Below are 18,107 nucleotides of genomic sequence, written 5' to 3'. Positions count from 1 at the left end.
CATATTTAAGCCAGATAGTGGTGTTGTACACCTTTAATCCCAGCACTTGTGAGGCAGAGGCAGGCAGATCTCTGTGAGTTTGAGGCCAGCCTCGTCTACAGAGCTAGTTCTAGGATAGCCAAGGCTATAACTGCACAAAGAAGCCCTGTCTCAAAAAACAAAAAAACAAACTATATATAGTAGAAATTTTTTTCCTTCTCTACACTAGGAATGAGTCCCTAAAAATATCTGCAAGTGAGTGTGTACACAAGTGTATGTTTCTAGATAGAGGGTCATCTTCTTGGAAGAGATTGTGGCCTTCAACATGTCCAGACTGGACTGAGAAGAGCAGTAATGTCTATACTGCTAACTTCAATTGCTTCAGTTAGTAGTGTGATTTAAAGGTTGTATTTTTTCACAACTCTCAACCAAATTCACTGTCACGCGGTCTGATGATACTGCTTGCCCTGGTCACTAAGCTAGCTCCATGCAGAAGTACTTAGTGGTGTGGACTTAGTCATCCATGTGGTCTGGGTTTTAATCTGATCTGTGCTGATTACTATAAATGTCATTGCCTTAGATCCCCATCTGCAAAGCAGAGCTCAGAGCAAGACAATCAGTTTCCAGGAGTTATTCTGAGGACTAAACAGGTTTGACACTTAAATATCTATGTGCATGAAAAACACAGCTCTATTCTCAGAATAAACAGGCTATACTGTATGCTGAGCCAAATGAGAGTGACCACGGCATGGGATATGGCTTCACACTTACCCAAATAGCAGGTTCCAATGTGAAAGTAGTTGCATGCATTTTTAGTCGTCGTAGACCAAAAGAAAATCATAAATCAAGGCATTTACCAAACGCATTGGCAGAGACAGTGGGTGGATGAATTAGAGCAAAGTGAAAAAAAAAAACTCTGCTGTAGACTTCAGATGCTGTCCATTGAGGATCTCAGCTTCCGGGGTGGTGGAAGCTGGCCCAAGAGAATTTTGGCTTGAGATCCCTGCACTGCAGCTCCCTGCTCCTTGTATTGTCATCAGGTATCTAGAACCTTGAACGTGGGTGCAGCTTTAACCTCAGGCACTTCATCCATTTTCCTGGGCTGGCCACACAGCATCACATTTGTGCCCATGAACACCAAGTGTTTTTGGTGACACCAGGAAGGCTTGTTCCTAGGATCCATAAAGATGGACTAACTAGGCAGAAGAACAGTTGTCAGCAGAGAGAAATCACCCATAAACCTTTGTTTTCTTGGGCTTCCTTGTGAAACTGGTGTGTGGGTGTCCTGAAGATTTACCACTGACTCCTCCATCCTGTACCCTGGATTAAATGACTCTTTTCTTTGATATCTTTATGATTAGGCACTCAGGATATGTCTAAAATAAAAGGGCATGGCTGCGCTGTGCAAGAGAGAGGCAATGGGAAAAAAAAAAACAGTTGGATATTGGAAGAGAAAAGGGTTAGATGCAAAGAAACAGATTCTGACAAAAACTCTGAATTGAATTCTGGGCTAAAGAATGCACTGAAGCAAATAAGAGGCCATCCAAGACCAGCTCCCAACAGACCCCTGACCAAACTGAAATGGGGAAGCTGTCCCCAGAAAGAACTCCCGCAACCGCCTTTTGAAGAGACATTAAAATGACCAGGCACAAAGGACTTATGCCAAGACCTGGAACCAGTTGGTTGAGTCATTACAGAGAAGTGGCTCACCTTTGTGACCCAAAATTGGGTGCCAAATTGTCACCAGAACACATAGCCCTCCCTTCAAAAAGAGTAAGAGATGGTTTATTTTGAGTGAAATGAGTGACCATGGTCTTGGACCATCGATTCAGGTTGGCCCAGTGACATGCTCCAACACAGAAATGGTTATATGAACTTCTTAAAGAAAAAAAAAATCATAAATAAAGGCATTTACCATACACATTGGATAGGCAAGTTACAGCAAAGTTGGAAAATGCCTTTATAGGTTTTATGTGCTGTCTGACGACAATCTTAGCTTTTAGGAAGGTGAGAGCTAAGGTTTTACCCAATAGTCATAGAGATGTTGAATCATTGTAGAGATGGGAAGGAGTGGCAATACAGGGGACCCCAAATAGCCCAAGATAAGTTAATCATGGATCCGCAACATTCCAACTCTCTAACAAGTTGTAATCAGCCTTGTAGAGTCTGATTACAGAGTCATCACAGATATAGGGATTTTGTTTTGTTTTTTAGTTTGTGGTTGTTTTTCAGGTTACTTCAGTTCTTATTTGGAATATAGGAAGTAATAAATACTGCACGTTGTAGAATGATTCTACCCTGTTGGGAATTTAGGATTAATCTTCAAACTATGTCTTATAAAGGCGAAGATGCTTGGGGTCTTTACACTATGTCACCTCCTAGCTTCAAGTCCCACTTACTGTGGAACTCAGTGACACATGAACCCAATGTCTCATTCTTCTTGAAAGCACCTAACAGGAGAACTTGTAGGGTACAGCTTGCTCTTCATGCGCCTCTTACTGAAGCAGCAGTTGTACTGGAAAGTGCACCCACCGCTGCCCATCCTCTTGGCCTGACAGTCCTTTTCTCTTCAGCCCTTTACGTTCTTTAGACACATGCCAAAGGGAAGAGCTAGATGTTCAGCTAAGGAGCTATTAGTGCTGAGCTGTGGTCTTTATAGTTGGCTCTTTGCAGGCTGTGAGTGTTTCTGCAGGTAGAATCACCTGTACACAAAGCCATGCATAGCAGGATGAACTCAGCTGCACGTGCCAATGACAGACAGAGGCAGAGGTTAACAGGGGAAAGGATGAGAAAACCTTACTGAGTGGGTGCCAGGCAGCTGCTAGTCCCTCACCTCCTGTCTCAGTCACCTGAAGTCTAAAATCAGCTGTCAGAGAACTAGAGATTGAGGTGCTTCCCTGGGTCCCCAGAATTTTGGGGTGGCATCTTTAAAGAGGCATGGCGTACACTAAGTCCAAGTCTAGGGAAGCAGCCCGCTGTGCTCAAAGGTAATAGCTGTCTGAGCCATGCTGGCTTTGTCTTGCAATGCAATGACATCCTGTTGGTCGTCAACACAGGCTTTCTATGTTCCTCCTTCCTCATGCTTTTTCCACTACCCAGCACCGAAGGGCTGAGGTACTTTGCTGCCTGTCTTATTGAGAGTGGGTGTCTGTTATGAAAATAGGGGGCTTGGTGTACTTATTATTTTCAGAAGGAACACTGGAAGTGTAGGGTCAGCAAACCTCACTTATCCTAAGGTCACCAGTTAGAAGTTACTTGCATCTCTGCTGCAAAGTGCTGTAAGCCAAAGAAAGGCTTCCTCTTCCATGTGGAGTTGTTGTTGTTGTTGTTGTTGTGTGTGTGTATGTGTGTGCATGTGTGTGTCTGTGGGTTTGCTTTCTATCTTCTTTCTGTAGTCAGACAGTAGAAAGGAGTCACTCATGAGCATTCATTAGAATTCAGTTAAACAAGAATTATAGGTATTCTACTGTGAGGTGATTCCTAAATTCTGAGCTTCAGTCTCCTTCCCCTCCTGTAAAGAGTGGGTCATGTTTACCCAATGGTCCAGCTACATTGGCAGAACAGGGTTTCATGGTTTAGACTGTGGAGAGACAGAAGAGTGTGTGCCGTGGGTTCAGTTCCCATTATACTAGAAGACAGACTCACTTTCAGATAACCTTCAGATTCGTGATTGATACCCAGTTCAGACAGAATTCCCGAAAGCTACAGGATCTTGGAAGAAAATCTATTTGCTGCTGCAATTAACAAAGACTCCCCTTCACTAAACTTTAATCAGGAACCTCTGGGTCCCTTCTCAGTTCACTCAGTCTTGACGCTGAGCTTCAGGCCATACTTACAAAGTTAAAGTAGTTTAGAGAGGGTCCCTGGTCCTTGGTATCTGCTCAGCTCGACCTACCTTCATCAAGAACCATAGGTAGCTTTACAAAAGTTGTTCTACCTTGATGTCTCTTGTTACTAATTTTCCATCCACAGACCTCTAACCCCACTTCAGCCTGCTGCCTGGCCACATTAATAAATTGTTACACATTCTTGTGCTATTTGGGTGTGAGTCTCTCTCACCTCCATTACAATTGTCTTTACACCTATCACATTCTCTTTAACATTTAACATAATAATGTTTTCATAAATACAGATCGAAGCATAAATCTTTTTAAAGATCATCAATATGATGGTTATTGTGTCAAAAGATACCATTTGTTATCAGAGCTGAAACCAGGACCCCAAGAAGCAATTACTCACCTGAGCACACAAAGAGAGCTGCATAGTGGAACTGATTTTCAAATCTACAGAGGATGTCTCAAGTCCACATTTGTGGGTATGAGGTCAGGTCACCCTCAGAAGAGTAGAAATTAGGCAAGAATTTCTGCTCTGTCAGCACTTGGAACAAGACCCTGGGACCCAGCCACATAACAAGATTCTCCTAATCTTAAATCAAGAAGGCACTGAGGGCCCAGTTATTTGGAATGCCTGTGCTCGTGACAATGCCTTCTCAATGTTGTGTGGTCACTGTCATTTGGGAATACAAGTGATATGAAGGGGGAATGGGCAAAATGAAGAAGGTGCTTTAATTGGGAAAGCGGGGCTGCACAGAATGAGGAGGAGGAATAAATAAATACAAATATCAATAAGGATGCTTGAAAAGCCTTAAGGAAAAAACATTCTATATTTACCAAAATTCCCTCTCTCTCTCTCTCTCTCTCTCTCTCTCTCTCTCTCTCTCTCTCTCTCTCTCTCTCTCTCTCTTAAATGAATTTATACCACTTGGATAGACAATGCTTCCCTCAACAAGCAATAGACCACCTAACAAGAACCCCTTAGCACCAAGCTTGAGAACCCTCCATTCAAGTTGTTGGTCAAGGGGAATCGATGAGAGTCCCAAAACAATATAGGCTGTCCCTGTGCCCTTAGCTACCTCCCATGGGTTGATCAAGTCCCTGTCACTGAGGACACCTTGTGCTTGAGCTGCATCCGACCTGAGGGAGAAAGGAGCACTGTGACATGGGAGGGATTATAGGGGACACAGGAGGGGCTGGAGAGAAGAGGGGAAGGGAGAACATGATTCACTTATGTTTCAATTAAAATAAAATAACTCTTTTTAAAGCAAAGGAGAAATCTGGATTTTTATGAGCTGCCTTTTCTGTGACTTCTGGGCAGTCAGGGACAAACATCTGTGCATAGGGCAAAGGCAACAGACCCGATAAAAGATTCTGTGCATCCAGTGTGATGAGCCAGTGAGGCTTCTGGGACAACTTACAGGAGCGTGGATGACTGGAAGCCACTGCATCACCAAACAGTCTACCCAGGTGTTGCGAATGGCTCTGTGTCCCTGCAGCTCCCTGCCCAACTTGCCAGCATTCCACTGCACATGTCCTGTCCCTAGCAATGGCTACCTTCTATCTGATCCCTGGGAGGGGCTTCCTGGACCTTGTAAGTCCTGAGAGCTCTAGATCTCATCAGTTTCCTGGCTCTTAGGAACTGCCCTCCCCTGCCCTCCTGGAGGGGATGCTTCAATTAACTCTTACTTATTAAGAGGGAATAGCTACACAGCAGATCTTTTTAATTCAGGAAAGAAAAATAAAAGCAGAGGGAAAGGTGAAGGTGAAGAAAGATGATAGAAAGAAGAGAGAAGAGAGGGGAAGGGAAGGAGAGGCTCTGCAAAGGGAATTAATTCTGTCCAGGGGCTGTCTTTTGTGGGGGCATTGATGTTTCCTGTTTTCTTTGGCTTTGTTGAGACAAGGCCTTGTCCTGTAAGCTAACCTGGGATTCACAATTTTTACTGTCCCAAGTGCTGGGATCAGGGGATGGTAAAAGTACACATTAGTACTTCAGTGTCTGCTTGTCTGATGTGGTAGAGATGGCAGCTTCTGCCATTTGGTGGGGAAAGGAGAAGAAAGCGGGGAGCATTTCAGCACTTGGATGCTGTGACAGCCCCATTACCAGTTCTGTTTGCGACCAGTATTGATTGCTTGTCCACTAAGAAGAGATGTGGGGCTAGCATGTGTTAGCTGATGATCTCGTCTTTTCCTCTTTAGTCTTAAATTGATGGATAATTTGACCTCTATTAACAAAACTGATTAAAGGAATCACATTTCAACGCTGAAATAAGCCTGCAAGTGGGAAATGGAAACAGCACGACTTCTGGAAATGCTGTGAAGTCATTTCTGTGGAAGTCTTTTAACTTTCAGATGCTGAACTTCAAGCCATCCCTGTTTTACAATTTTACTTGGCACGCTCATTTCTTGGATCCAGCCACATAACACAGGAGACAGGCTGTTCTTCTAACTTTATGAGATCTACCAGCTTTTCATAGCAGGTGTCCAAGCCTTAATAGTCTAAATGTGGATTATAGACGTACACAGTTTAATAACTAAGACACCATAAGTTTCATACTTCCCCAACAACACTCTTTTTATGTTTTCACTATCATTTCAATTCACAAGTTAAAATATCCCATTCCTCTGGAGTTTGGCAGGCCTTTAATAGTGTCCATTTTAGAGGGGAGCAGCATCAGCTGACCTTTCTTTATGTGTAAGACCCTGCCCTGTATCCTGTGGAGAGAAAATAACCCATCCTCTCCCTCCTGCCTTCCTGGAACTTTCAATACCTGTGGAGACATGAGGAATTTATACAAGGAGCAGCTCTACCAACTGGTATGTGAAAATTACAATTCAAAGAACAAAGATGGCCAACCTCTGGATGATCTAAAAAAATAAAGACCATGACTCAAAGGCTTTAGCTATGCTTCCCGCCTGGCTCCTGGCCAATCAACATTTTATGAAACCAATTCCAGTGACAAATCTTCACAGTGCACAAGAGCATTATTCCACAGCAGAACACAAATGCAGGAAAGTGAGAGCAGGACACAGCTATGGTGTTGCACGTGGCGACACTCCAGTGAAAAACCATAGAATGGAAACTCGTAGACATGGTATCAGTGTGCAGACAGCAAAGACTGATGATGGATAAGTATTCAACACACTAATGTGAACACTAAGTTAGAGCAGTAAGTTTTATTTGTCCTTAAATTTCATGATAGTGGCCTAGGGTAAATAACACTAGAGATAAAGGTCTCTGTAAACAGAGTTTTGACTGAGCATTTGATAGTGAATCTTCCAATATGAGCTTGCCTGTATCTACGTGATCATGCACATCATCCACCAAAACTTAGGGGAGAAACAAAACAAGAACAACAAATTCTTTTTATTATTTAAAAATACGATAAATTTATTTAAAAAAAAATCTTGGCCCAACCAGATTTGACTTTATCTCAGGAGTTTGCAGCCTCATTTAAGAGTATCTGTTGATATACTATGCACCCTATGCAAAGAAACAGGGTCCTTGAATGGTACCGATTGAGAGACCTATAGAAATCACATGGTCAATTGTGCCAATGGATTAATTGTGAGCCCAGAAGAAATAAGTGATTAGCTTGAAGTAACTGCCTGCTTGTAAGAAAAATAAGTTTAAATACGGTCACCACTAATTTATGATCTATTGCGTCATCCACATGCCTTAATTTCTACTTCCTAAATTACCAATGCAGAAACATGTATATAACTTTGCATAGGTATATATCCTAGGTCATATCAGATATATTTTGTTTTAAAATACATTTTCCCAACTAGCTCATCTATCTCCCCTCCCTGTCTCCAAGCCAGCAATCTCTTTTCATTTAATACTTAGTAGGTCTCATCCTAAATGTATTTAAAATCTGTGTGCTCCTAAGAGAACCTGTGTGTGCATACATACATATGAAGCACTTGGTTATCTTTTGCACAAGAATGAATATTTTATATATATATATATATATATGTATATATATATATGTATACACACACACACACACACACATATATATATGTATATATATACATACTGTTTTCTGTACCTTGATTTGCTCACTCAACCATGTCTGAGGAAATCCTTGCCAAGGGAAAAGCTGCAGCCTCATTATGCCTTTATTTTCACAGTTATGTTGCATATTCCTTACAGTAGAGTATGTCCTGATACTGCCTACTGCCTCCCCAGTCTTTGTTTCTGGATTTTGCTCTGACAAATAATACTTGAATGAGCATACCATTTCTCCATTTATCTTTCTATTGATCGAGTCTGCTTCATTGGGTCAGGGGTGTGCTTTAACAGCTACACTACTTCTCCGGAAAAGCTGGAGTGAGATGCCTCTCTGCCTGCAACTATTCTTTCCTCCACTCAGCCTCCGCAGGCCACACTGCTGCCCATCTGCCTTTGCATGCACAGTTGATGTAAAGTAAAATCTCACTGTGCATTTATCTGGTGACAAATGAACTCGCCCCTCATTTCTGAAGCTCACTGGTTATTGGTTTCTTGTTAACTGTGCTTTCCAGTTCTTTCACCCACTTTTCCAACAGATTGTTTGATCTCCTTTAAAATTTTAAGGGCTTTTAGTATAATTACAGATATTTTCAAGTGCCTTCCAATTTTTGTGAACTCCTTTCCCTCAAATCTATGATCTAAAATACATTTTATGGAACCTTTTGTTATGCAAAAGTTTTGAATTTCCTCTAGCTATCCATTTGTTTTTCTTAATTTATGCCTGATCACAAAAGCATACTATTGCTGGCCCTATTACATTGATGGTTCCTAGATTTTATTTCTTACATGATCTTTATATCTTACATTTTAACGCTTTAGTCCATATAAATACATTTAGGACTTTTTTCAACTGGAATATGATTAGTAAAATAAACCCTCCCTTTCTTTCCTTCTAGACCTTCTCAACCTTCCCAATGCTGCAACCTTTTAATACAGTTCCTTATGTTGTAGTGACCCCCTAACCATAAAATTATTTTTGTTGCTGCTTCATGACTGTAATTTTGCTACTGTTATGAATCGTAATGTAAATATCTGTTTTCTGATATAGTCTTAAGTGACTCCTGTGAAAGGGTCATTTGACCTCCCCCAAAAGGGTCTCGACTCACAGGTTAAGAACAACTGTTCTAGATCGTTTACTAGTCTTCTCTATTAGATCCTTTGACAGACTTGAAATGCCCCTTTTATCAGAGACTATAATCCCTCTTACATCCGGACCCATTTCTGGATAGTGTGTTGCAAAGATTCTTGATCTCCTCAGGCCTGCTCAGCACTGCAGAGTTAGTACCAGGAGCACTGCCAGATTTTATTTTTCTGACAAGTCAGATTACAGTGATGATTTCTGAAGTAGTTTTGAAGGTAGTTATGCTAAAAACATATTCAATAGACAGCCCTGGAATGCAAGCAGAAACCAGTCAGTCAAAATAATATTGGAATAGCATTAGTAGAGTTAGAATATTTTTTTCAGTCTTTCTACCTCAGGTAGATCTTAACATCAACAGATTGAGCAGTTTTTTGTTGTGGATTTCTCTGTGTGTGTGTGTGTGTGTGTGTGTGTGTGTGTGTGTGTGTGTGTGTGTATTGCCATTTGCTTGTTTGTCAGTCCTAGCGAAGGAACCTGTGCCATCTGCACCACATGCCAGGAGCTACTCTGCTGCTGAGCTACGCCGTAACCCTTTTCACACCTATATAGTAGGCTCTCACTCCCGTGCCCAGGCTTACCATTCCACTTGGACTAGTCTAGCCAGAGTGGGCCTTGAACTTGTGACTCTCTTGCCTTTGTCCTCGAGATCTGGGAAGACAGGCCTGTACTACACACCAATCTAGTTTCAAGCAGAAAAGTTTAAATGAGCTTATAAAAGTGGGAGTTCAGTATTTTTTTTTCCTCCTGAAAAAGTATGCCATATTAATGATACTGTTTCCTTGATTCCCCAGGCCAGTTCTTTAGAGGACTCATCCCAATAGCTTCCCTCTGAGTTCTGACTACTTCCCAGTGGAAAACGTACTTGGGACAGACACTGGAGTGCTCTTGGAGAGAAGTCCCATGGGGACTGTACCTGACCCTCTGAGAGTGACTAAAGCTTCCATAGTGACAGCTTCTGGAAAGGAAGAGGGTCGAGGAGAGCTGCAGAATACCTCCCCACAACAAGCTCAGCCGGATAAGAATGCTGGTGGCATTGGCAATGCCCCTGCTGAACTCAGCCTCAGGCTCAGTGCAGCTGCTGAGGCCCTGATGCAAGCTTGTGTACATGAGACCAGCCAGCAAAACATGGCATCTCCTGGTGTCCTCCATGAGGTGGAGCCAGTGTCTCCCACACACAACCCTCCTGACGACTCCCGGCTGCAAGGAAGCAAGGAGCTGGCAGCACCGAGCCTGAATCCTACTGCAGAGAAGGAACTTAGATCTGCACCATTTTTAATGCCAGCCGTTCAGCACACTCACCATGCCATCCAAAGTGACCCGCCAAGTACTAGCAGCTGCCTGGCACCTGAAGATTCCTTGGTGAAATCAAAGGCAAACTCAAACAGTGAGAAACCTGAGACGTCAAGTTGTCCTCCCAGGGTCCCCTGTTGCAGCAGTGAAAATCAAATGCTCTGTGATTTTCCTTCTCCAGAAAATACCCAGGGAATTGTACAGGCTTCGGATCCAGCAATGGGGGTTCACTTGTCCCCTTCTGCAGACAGACCAAACGGGGAAGGGCAGAATGTCAACAGTAACACCACAGTGGGACCCAGTGAACCTCTAGCAAGAGGTGGATGCTCAGAGAACAAACAGCCCTTTGCCACTGCGACGGATAACACGGGGGAAGGGTCTGAAAACCTTCCCCCATCCCCACTCACCAGCAGAGATTCCACATGTTCTCCAGATGCGGAGGAGGTGCCGCTGCCAACGCAGCATCCGGTGTCAAGGTTCAAAGAAGCCAGTACAATGACCTGCCAAGCTGACAGGGAGACTAAGGAGGTCCCTGGCAGGGCTTGGCAAGATGCCGAAGTGCAGGCAGTGGCAAGTGTGGAGAGCAGGTCTGTCTCTACCAGCCCCAGCATCCTCCCCGCGTTCTTAAAGGAAACCCCTGCTCCCGAGGGTGAGAATGGGCAAGAGCAGCTACGTGTAGTTTGCCATGGCCAGGGCAGTGGAAGCCACTTACTGGAACTCTCTAACAGCACAGTAGACCCCCAAGAGTCAAGGCAGTGTGCCGGCATTGTGCCCCAGGTGCACATCCTGCCAGCCGCTGCCACTCCTGCTGCTTCCAAGGGGGAATGCAAAACAAAAAACCAATCAGGGGAAGCCTTTAAATCCTCTCTGATAGCCTCCAGTCAAAAGCAAGCTACAGAGGAAGATGGGCGAGCTTCAGCAAGCAAAGAGGCAGCCTCCAGGCAGCCTCCAGGTACTAATCCTGGCTCCCAGAAAGCTAGCCCCATTGGCCAGATTTCCTTCATGACTGGGAGTCAAGCTGAGATAAGTCATGGGCTGGGGAACTCTGAACCCAAGCCACCTGAATTTGTAATGAAAACTACAAATGACCACAAAACAGAGCCAGACTGCAAACTACCTGACTCCCGTGGAGGTGCCGGTAAAGATGACCAGCTGGAGAGCTTGAACCCTGCTGATAAAAGAGGTGCAAAGGACGGGAAGCCTGCTTCTCCTCATATTGTGAAAGAGCACACACCTGGGACCACCTGCGCCCTAGATGCCAAAACCCTACTACTAAATCCTAAATCTCAAGAAAATGAAGGTACAGGACCCGAGAGCAATCTTGCACCCTCCCCAGGGAGGAAGAACCAGCAGAACACCTTGGAAGAACACAGACAGACCAAAACAGCCACGAGCCTGAGCCTGCCACCCGATGGCACAGGGGACTCGAGCCCGGGCTCTGGCAAGAGGACCCCTTCTCGCTCAGTCAAGGCCAGCCCACGCAGGGCCAGCCGGGTCAGCGAGTTCCTGAAGGAGCTCAATGTGACGGCAGCCGCTGCCCAGGTGGGGCTCACACCTGGAGAAAAGAAGAAACAGATGGGTGCAGACTCCAAGCTGCAGCTGAAACAGTCCAAGCGAGTCCGGGACGTAGTGTGGGATGACCAGGGCATGACCTGGGAAGTGTATGGTGCTTCCTTGGACCCAGAGTCCCTGGGAATTGCCATCCAGAACCATTTACAGAGACAAATTAGGGAGCATGAGAAACTAGTTAAAACACAAAGTGGCCAGACTCGAAGATCTATCTCCTCAGATTCTTCTTCAAGTAAGAAGCTCAAAGGGAGACAGCAGGGTGTCCTACAGTCCATGCTGCAAAACTTCCGGCGCCCCAACTGCTGTGTCCGCCCCGCGCCATCTTCTGTGTTGGACTGAAAGGAAGCAGCACCGCTGTATGAATTGTGGTATTCCTTCTGTCTATCCATGTCGAAGCTTAGGAGTTTGGGTTTCTATTTTGTTTGGGGTTGGTTGTCCTTGTTGTTTTCTGAGAGACCTAGAAGTAAAAGTAACTATTAAGTTTAAGACGTAGCTATTACGAACTCTCCGGTCCTCCATAAATAAAATGTCATTTCACATTGATAGAAAGAACGCAAGAAGTGAAGCGAAGCTCGGAGTTGGTCTGCACCCCAAATTCAGAAGAAATAATCTTCACTGAGGTTTTTTTTTAAATATGTAATCGTTTATACAAACATATTTTCACTACACACGATTCATTTGGTATTATCACCTCAGTCTATCACAGGGTGGTATTTTCACTAAAATGTCTGCTTTACATTAAAACTAGCAAAAAAAACCCACTATTAGCAACACTGTGATGATTTCTAGTCTCACTGAAGTAAGGATGCTAGTACTACAGAAGTTTAGGTCGTTCATAAGAACCCTAATATGAAAAACTGAAACAAATTTGATTTATTCCTGGGACAAATAAGATGAAATGAAAGTAGTCAAAAGTATTCGATAACAAATGTGAATTGGCTATAAGCATCTGAAGCTAGCTCTTTGTATGTGAACAAGTTTCTAGTTAGAAAAGCTAGCTACACCTCCAAATATGAGTACTGCCTGTACCAAACATGAATCTCAATCTGTACATTTCCCTGCCCTGAAAGCAAAGTGCATCTCTCTGTGCTTCTGACCAAATTAAAATGGTGTTTTCTTACACTAGAGGAAGTGTCTGTGACTAGATGCATGAAATTAAGGAGAACAGTAGATTCTGAATTGTAAATGCATCCTCTGATAACAGTTTCTGACTCCTTAAATGTACAGCCTGGATTTCTTCAGATTTATCACTTTTTCCGAAACCCACTTCAGAGATCTTTGTGAAATCTTGAGCTTTGGGCGGCCTTGTTCTCTCACTGGTTTCTGCAGAAGGGTATCCATGGACCATGAGAACATCCTTGGGGCCCTGAGCTAGGCTGAGAGCAGCAGCTTGCTCATTGGGGTTGTGTGGAAATGGAGTGCAGCACGCATTTGGGGAAGGCCTTCATTCATCACTCATCTTCTCTAGCCAGTGCTGATCTGAACGTTGCTGTTAGCACATTGGACTAAGACGTGAGAGAAAGAGCAACAGTTAGCTGCCTTTGCTGAAATTACTCCCGATAAGCCAGTAAAAAGGACCTGCCTTGTATTTTTTTTTTCCTTTAGAGACTCAAATATCAGTGGAATAACCAAATAGCTATTTGGGCTTTTTTCAATGTATTTCTGTTTTATAGATTATTAACATAAAAATCATACCTGAGTTCTAAAAGCGAAGCTACGTTGCATTTGATTTCTAGGAGAGCAATTTAACTGTGTATGTAACTGCAAATGTAGGCCACGGTGACAGCACCCTCTGAGTTGGAGAATGATAATTACAGTGTTATACTTGGAACTTATAACAAATTTTTTTAATAAGGCACGTTTTCAGTTTCTTACTAATTGGCCTCTGTTAAGAATGCTTTATAAAGTAGAAATTACTGTCAAATTACTGATCAAATTGCTATATTAATGATTAGAGATTTAGTATAAAACTCTCTTTTAGTGTAAGTACTCATTTGTCTCAGATGCCTTTGCTGGGACTTAATCTGTCTCCCATCTTGCACACACTGGGGCCTTCTGTCACATGTCGGCACCCACGCTGGGTATTCACAGGGTACCCCTGGCATACCCAGGAACAGCTGTCCACAGGACCCACTCCAGATGGTGGAACCTAGCAAGCCTTCGCAGTGAAGTGCTACAACAGGCTGTTCCTACATTCAAATAGGGGACAAGAAAGAATTCTGGTCAGTAATGATGTTTGTGGATTTAGAGTAAGCATAAAATGGCTAGATGCAATGAAGCAGAGGCCTGAGAGCTGTAGGCGTCTGTCCCAGATTTAGTAAATCAGAACTGCCTCAGTTGGTGTTACAGTTGAACCTCTCAAATCCAAACCTTAAGAAGAAATATTTGATTTGATTAGTAAGTTTGGTTTTCTTCGGTACTGGCACTAAATTCTTAATTTCTACAAGACTCTAGAAAACATCGCAAAATGGTACAAAGAGGTTTTGTTCCTTTTGAATCTTATAGAATTGAAAGCTATTAGAAATAGTCGTGGAAATACCTCACCAAATGGATACATTAAGCTGGGAAACTATTCAGGTGTTTATATCATGGAACCTATCCATAGACACTCTTGTAGTAAAATTCTATTTGAAGTTTATCCTTCCCATAAGTCTGTGACACAGCGTTTGACCTTCAGGACATCACTGGGACCCCTTGCCTTCTTTATCCAGGGAGGCACATGGTGGCTTTCCTGGCACACTCTTCATTGCTTGCTGTTTTACTTTATATGTGTGATATACACTAGTCTGAGAGTAATTTTGTGTCTGACATTCATTTTTCACGTGTCATTTAGACCTTCCTAATACATCTTAGATTTTTAAAGATAGATAGCAAATGTTGTATTAAAGAAAGAAATAGAAAATATTTCTTGCATCAGTAATAAAGGAAGTGAGAACTCAGGGTCTGGAAGTTCATTCAGCATTTACAATGTAAAGATGCTATACCACTCACGAAGAAAATACTAGCTCTTATTTAAACTGTGATTATTCTGTGTCTGTGACCAAGAGACAAACACCCCAGCTTCCACTGTAATTTGTTTATTATGAGTGATTTTATAACAACATCTTTTTGAATTAGTGGGTTTTGATGCCATGGCCACATACAGTAAAATCCTCATTAACCCTTCATTTTGAATCAATGACATAAGATAAATATTTTGTTATGTCAAAGTTAACCAGAAACCTGTGTGTATGTATGTGTGTCCAAAACCAAACAGTTGTAAAATGGATTCATATGTTTTCCTACCTTGACCAGTTCAGCTATCTGGAATGTAATTTGAATTTTGATAGTTTTTTTTTTATTCCTAGAAATCATCCAACGCATATTATTTTGGATATCTGTATTCCCTATATTGTAGATTAAATATAAAGCTGTAGTAAGGTGGACTGAATGTTTACGTAAAGCTTCTACCCAGAGGTTGGACTTTGTAACCAAATCCGTAACGGGAGCTTGCTGTCTCAAAGCAGAAAGACAAAGACAAGGAAACTGTCGTTTGATTGGCTCTGAGAATCTTGGGGTTTTGCTGTTCCCAGTTTGTGCTGTTTTGCTTCATTTTGGGATCCTCTATCATTCTGGGCATGGTGTATATACCACACCAAAAAATAGAACACAGTGGGATTTCAACTTTTTGTGGGGGAATGTATGAGAGTGTGCTTTTAATGTCACTTGTCTAGCTATTTTTATATTCACCTTTACATTTACTGCAAATATGTGAGAAATCACTGTCTCCTTCCACTTCTACAGTGAAAGTGTTTTTAAAAGGTCTCCTTCTAGTGCCACATAATTCTCCATATTTCTTGTATACTTTTTCAGATCAGTATAAAGAAAACAATATATTAAAATAACATCGGTGTATAGGTTTATGTGCTTTTATTGAACACTGGCCAGTTATGGCCTTATGTAGACTCAGATTTACTAATTATCTACAATGCTGCCATAGAGATGAGGCTGTCTACTCTCTCCTGCTCTGTTCCAAGTGGTGTGTGAGACATAAGCTTGTGAACTCCCCAGTGTGGTGACACAGTGAACTCTGAAGTATCTTAAGTGAGCTGACGACATTGTCACTCCACTGCTTTGTATATGTGATGAATCAGAAGCCTTGTTTCTATCCATGTCAGTACCAACTGTGTCTGTCACATTTATACCTGAGCATTTTGTTTTCTGTTAGCAGTGTCCCTGGATGTATGTGCAGCCTCTTTGGTTGGTTCTTTCCCAATGCAGGTCAGCTGCTGCCCCCTGGCAAATGAAACTGCAATCTGTGAATCTCCTACCATCCTTGGGACCATACCCTCCCCTAACGAAATTCTGCAACTGATGAATGATTATAAAAGTCATCTGTGCAGACACACAGGCTTATGAATAACTATGTAATTTTGAACAGTTTTGCAAAAACAGCTTTGTAAATACTGAAGCAGTTTTCCATGAACTTTATCTTACTTTTGGAACAGAAAGTATTCTCCTTGGCTACGAAAATCAAACAAGTTTGATTTGCAATATCCAAGAAAATAAATGAACTAAGGTGGGACATTTCTGTCTCATGGTGTAATCTGCCAGAGGTCTTTACTACTACGTTTAACGCTGAACACTCACCAGCTCAGCTACTCACTTGCCACAACTGAATAACCTCTCTCAAAGTAAATCCAGTACATCTGTAAATGTGTATATATACAAACAGCAGACAATCCTGAAAACACTTTGGATGTTGCAAAAATCAAGGTGACAATAATTATAAAGGACATCCAAATAACTACAGACTTGGTGAGATGGTGGGGTCCAAAATGGTGCAACAAGATATTATTTTCACATTTTTTCCTAAGACCCAGATATCTCAGAAACCATTTTGAGAATAAGACTGTTGACTGTGAAACTAAAGCCAAGCAATACCATGCCAGAACGAGGCAGTTATACCAGCAAGTGCATCAGCTGTGGGCACACATTATGTAACTCTAGTTCGCTCTGTGAAGATTGACTGTAACTCGGAGGATATGTAGAGGGACAATTTCTGCTTTCTATTGGAAAGCCTGGGTAGATGCTTCCCGTATGGAAGCAGCACCAGTGACCAGGAGCAGAGGTTCGATTGCATCTCTGTCTCATGCCAGTCATGACAGAAGAGGAGCCACGAAAAGTCTTGCTGGCTTCAAACTCAAATCAGCTGCAACCAGAACCTTTGTCAAATAAAAGGATTGAATTTACAGGAACCCCTCTTCCTGGACACTAGCATGTCATATGCAATTCACTTAACTCAAAATAGTGGATTGCAGGACTTAGCAATGAAAAGCAGGCTCCCAAAAGTGCTAAAACATGAGCCCATCTAACAAAAGGAGCCTCAAATAATGCCTTACAAAGAAAGTCCTAGATGATTTCTGAATACTAATGACTCATCAAGTGTCTATCTGGGTTCAAGTTCAAAATTAATTGACTGCAAAGTATTAGGAATTAAGTCACATATTTTGTACTTCAGAAAAAGACACTGATGATCAACCAACAAAAAGATAATTATAATGAGATGTTCTCATGATTTACGCGTGCTAGGGAGAATTAAAATGGGAGAGAACATCTAACCTCTGAATCTCTTCAATTTGGAAATGTCATCAGTTTTTTCCCCCCTAGGGAGAAAATTATAATTTGGGTTTGTTTGTTTTTTTTTTAACGTTGCTGCTAGTATTAAGTTTTGATATTTTAAAAATTAACCTGTCTCCTTTGGGGAAACTTCTAAGTATTAAACAGTTTCTCTCTGATTCGTGTGACTTACAATAACTCTTTGTGAAGGTGGTGTGTGGAGTAAACCCCACCAAATGAGGAGAAAGAGCTTATCTATGTTGGAGGCATTCTTACTGATTTCACTGTATATTCATTGGCATTCATTTTAGGCCATGTCTTGGAGTAAGTCACTTTCTACCATGTCCTAAAATGACACATTGTGAAATGGCAGTATTCTAGTCCTGCACCTTGGTCATTAGAAGAGAGGAATGACTACTAATACTTGCTATCAGGAGATCTACAGATACCTCCTATTAAAGATGACAGAAGTCAACCTGGCCTGAGAAATCAAGAAAAACTCTGCAGTAGCAATTCCTAAATCTCTGTATTTATTTACCTCTGCTGTACTAATGTGTGAAAAAAATACGTTGTGCATAATACTGTAGCTGGTTGTGATATGTCCATACATTCTATAAGTGTGCACAGTCTGTGAGTGACTGTCACTTTTTTGTGTAGAAAAAAATAGCATGTTATATAG

At 42.2% G+C, this 18,107-nt stretch overlaps 1 protein-coding gene across 1 annotated transcript; it reads left to right on the top strand.

Annotated features, from left to right (window-relative positions):
• The first annotated feature begins 9,785 nt into the window (after window positions 1–9,785).
• Window positions 9,786–12,314, top strand: Gprin3 (GPRIN family member 3). The gene has a single exon (XM_059256697.1). It carries the CDS (start codon window positions 9,872–9,874, stop codon window positions 12,167–12,169), a length of 2,298 nt encoding a protein of 765 aa, XP_059112680.1. The 5' UTR covers window positions 9,786–9,871; the 3' UTR covers window positions 12,170–12,314.
• The last annotated feature ends 5,793 nt before the right edge of the window (window positions 12,315–18,107 follow it).

This window comes from Peromyscus eremicus, chromosome 3, assembly GCF_949786415.1.
Source record: "Peromyscus eremicus chromosome 3, PerEre_H2_v1, whole genome shotgun sequence".
NCBI classification, from domain to species: Eukaryota; Metazoa; Chordata; class Mammalia; order Rodentia; family Cricetidae; genus Peromyscus; species Peromyscus eremicus.
Note: the sequence above shows the minus strand (reverse complement) of the source record. Positions and strands in the feature narration are given on the sequence as shown.

Excerpts from the sequence above, each read along its gene's own strand:
- Gprin3 (XM_059256697.1), top strand. The coding sequence starts at position 9,872 with ATGGGGACTGTACCTGACCCTCTGAGAGTGACTAAAGCTTCCATAGTG.